At 39.2% G+C, this 3,819-nt stretch overlaps 1 protein-coding gene across 1 annotated transcript in view; it reads right to left on the bottom strand.

Annotated features, from left to right (window-relative positions):
* Positions 1–3,819, bottom strand: part of adad1 (adenosine deaminase domain containing 1 (testis-specific)) — an 8,243-nt gene continuing 4,424 nt past the window's right edge. The window contains exons 8-13 of the mRNA XM_035669392.1: positions 3,170–3,340; positions 2,985–3,060; positions 2,667–2,823; positions 2,233–2,467; positions 1,314–1,446; positions 1–955 (exon numbers count right to left, since the gene is read on the bottom strand). Coding sequence (XP_035525285.1) covers positions 842–955; positions 1,314–1,446; positions 2,233–2,467; positions 2,667–2,823; positions 2,985–3,060; positions 3,170–3,340 — 886 coding nt within the window. The 3' untranslated portion in view covers positions 1–841. The remainder of the gene's footprint in view (positions 956–1,313; positions 1,447–2,232; positions 2,468–2,666; positions 2,824–2,984; positions 3,061–3,169; positions 3,341–3,819) is intronic.

A 3,819-nucleotide genomic window follows, 5' to 3' on the forward strand; every position in this document is an offset into this window, starting at 1 on the left:
TGTTTTATTTTCATTTTTATTCAGATTAACATCGTATCTGTGGTCATGCTGTGACTGTTAAGCTTCTGAAGCTACAGAAACCACATTTTCTGTAGCTTTTGGTGGATGTTGGGATAAGAGTTTTTTGGTAAATTTGCTAAATAAAAATGTGTGCTCTACTTCAGCATTTGAGTTTGAACTGATTTATTTTATTGATTTATATTCCTTGCGTTAGCCATGGTTTGCCAAGTCATGCACTGTACAGTTTCATGTGTTAAATCAAATCATTACATATGGACCAAAAATGTGACTTTTCTTGACTAGATGAAAACACAAACAATAACTTTAGTCACTGAACTACTATATAACAACATAAAGTACTTAAACGCAGAGTTTAAGAGTAGGATGCAAACATTGTGACCCCACATTCTCCAAGGTCATTTCCATTACAGACAATACACACAAAATACTCTATTTTTATGTAAATAGGACATGTTTTCATCAACTGAATGAAGCAGAACTATTACCCTGATAAAGGCCTGTAGTGGGATGCAACGCAAGTTGTCTGCTTACAAAATGGCTATTTTATACAAATTTATATTTATATATATTCCTCTTTTGAAAATCAGACAAAACCCTGATGGTCAAAGACCACAGACAGAGTTCCCAGACACATAATGTCTCTTAAAACATGAGCAGGGATTGACCTTAATCCCTTTAGAAACCACAACAGAAACGTCTTATTACCAGCACGGTAAAATACCACAGCAACAAGTGCTTCTCACAAATTAAACTTAGTTTTAACATTTTGGAATACAATTGCTTCTAAAGTGCAGTTTTTTTCCCACTGATAATGTTTTATTCACATGCTGAAGTTATCACTAACCGAAAGCTTGACCAGCCACGAACCAAAGCCCTGCTGTGACAGGTATGCCCTCAGCACGTTCTTGGCCTCCTGGTACGGCTTCGCCATCCTCTTCAGTGACAAAACAATAATAGGAGTATGAATAACAATGGCCCCTACAGTGAACTTCACTAAAACAAATAACCAACGATCTTCACAAAATCCATTTTAAATGTGAAACAACGTAGTGAAGTTGAAAATGGTTTTGAATAACTTAAGATAATAAAAAATGAAGTGAGCTGTAGACTGTTACTGTAACTGTGGCAGACATCATTACACTAAACACAAGTGTATTGATTCATTTCAAAATACAGGCCCTGCTTTTGATGAACAAATACGCAAATGTCAGTGGATTGGTGTTGCAACATATGTCAATGCTGTAACTCAAGTGTTACTTTGGGAAATGTTACACAGGAGCTGTTGGGGTTACCTTGGCTTCTCTGTAGGAGCTTGTGGCCAGCAGGTCCTGCCTCTGGGCCTCTTTGGCCACCAACTTGAAGCGGTGCAGCATCGCTGCTTTGCACAGACGGCTTGCCAGAGCAGTACCACTCTTAAAGGGAGATCTACAATAAGAGAACCAGAGTAAAGAAACCGTTTTTATGTAATCACAGACAAAGCTAGCATAAGCTAACTTCTCACAGTTTATGGTTGACCTGCCCATTAGATTTCCAGGAGTCCTTGTTTCAATCTTGAACTGTAATCCATGTATCATCCATTTATGCTTTTGCATTAATTATGCTGTGAACAAATGATAAACTCTAAAGTGACGTTACAGATTTTTTAATTTGAAATAAATGCTACCCATTTATTGCGGTAGCAACCCCTTAACTGTTTGAGAATGGAAAAGCATCAAACCAAAATGTGACAGAATAGCTTCATGATAAATTAGGCAGTTAAATATTTGTTATGGTCTCCATTACCTGTGACCTAAAGCACAGATGGTCTTCTTGGGGTTCACATGTGAAAACATTACAGTCCAAACTAATCAATACATTGAAAACATACATTGACCATTAAAGGAAATACAAATGACAAACATAAAGACATTGTGAGTAAAACATGTGTACATGTGTATGTATGAATAAAAAGTTCCCAGCAAAAATTACTACGTTCCAGGGTGTATACTCATTTGCTTTTTAAACATTGATTTCTACATTAATTAAAACAATAGAGGTGTTGTTTTAAGAATAACATGTGTTCATTGCTGTATATACTACTGTGTGTTTAAGGTTAGCCCTAGTGAGTGAAATCCGACCTTGAATTGAATTAAACTCTAAATTTTGTTTTAATTGACTGTAGTGATTGATGGGAGTTTGGGATTGATCACACTGTTATACAGTCATCCTTACTCCTCTATGGTCTTGCCCTCCAGGCCATCCACAACCTCCAAGGAGCTGTCTCCTTCGCTCCAGTTGACACTGTAGGTTAAGTGGCTACTGTCGGTGCTGTTGGTAGCCACAGAAGGCACCAGGTTGATGTGGGGCCTCATCATGCAGTAGAACATAGGCAGCTGGGAGGTAATGCCCTCCACACGCTGGCTCACAGAGATCTCCATCCCACGGATATCACTGCAGCCAGAGTCACCTGGAGGATTTAGTATTTTTAAAGTTAATATTTTACACGGTCTGAGAATTTATCTGGACTTATTTGTGGAATGTCAGTTTCTAACAGAAGAGTATTAAGTACGACAGGTAGCATAGAATGTGAATTGGGTCTCCCTATGCAGGGAAAAAAACCCCTGACCATTCTAGTCTAAGGCCCAGGATTAAACTTGTTGACTTGCCTATGAGGATGCTTTGGACATAGATGGGCTCAATAAAGTGGCTGAGCAAGGCTCCCTGGTATCCTAGCACCTGCCACTGAGTGAGCTTGTCTGTGGCAGACATGCTGACCACCTTAGAGGTAGAGTGATCAAAGGTTGACGAGAAAACCGAGAACACCTTTAAAAGAAACAAATCATTTTGTAGTTATGCAGCTGCAGGTATCAGTTACAATGCCATTTTTAATATGGACCCATGATGCATTTAGGCACCTTTTGTTGCTTATACCATACAAGCAACAATAAAAATGGCCTAATTGAGAGAAAGTAACAGTACAAAACCTTGCCCTCCACTGACAGGTGTAGGCTGATCTCATTGTTGACTTGCCATGCCGAAATTGAGAGTGGGTTCAGGCGCCTGAGAACAGAGCAAAGCGCTGAAAAAGCATTTGAAAGCTTTCAAGTGTCTCATGACAAAACAGCAGTGGGACCCTCCAAAAGGACGACGCTAATAATCAAACACTCACAGCTTGGAAGGGATCTGAGCGGCACCCTTTGGCAGTTGGTTCACATAGAGGTGGAGGGTGATGCCACTCTTCACGCTGAGGAGGCCACTGCTGCTGTTCTGCTCAAAGATCGACTTCTCTATCAGACTGGCCATTTTGCTGAAGAACATCAGCAGGTGTCGGTACAGAAACCTGACAGCACAGCACGAGAACGCCTCATTATGTAACATTTGAAACATGTGCAGACGTGCATTTACAGCACCTAGAGGCGAGTGTGGAAATGGAATCATCAAATCTTAACCAATATTTCCCTCTATAAACATATGTAGTGTGACACCAGTGAGAAATTAAAAACATGCTTTAATCATTGGAGGCATTTTTAGTGGCGACACATTGGCTTGACTGTGCATTCATATTTCAAACCTGTAAATGATGACAATCAGATTTGAGAAGGCGTATAGTAAACTAAACATGTCACCTCAGAGCATTGGAGGATTGCTTCACAAAACAGGAAATGCAGCCACATTAACAGTCATTCTCAGAAAGGTTTGTAGGCTTGTGTGGCTGACATTATATATGTATACATACACACACTATCTATATCTATCTATCTATCTATCTATCTATCTATATCTATATCTATATATCTCTATATCTATATCTATATCTAT

Source organism: Morone saxatilis, unplaced genomic scaffold, assembly GCF_004916995.1.
Source record: "Morone saxatilis isolate NCDOM2014 unplaced genomic scaffold, NCSU_SB_2.0 Contig22, whole genome shotgun sequence".
Classification (NCBI taxonomy): domain Eukaryota; kingdom Metazoa; phylum Chordata; class Actinopteri; family Moronidae; genus Morone; species Morone saxatilis.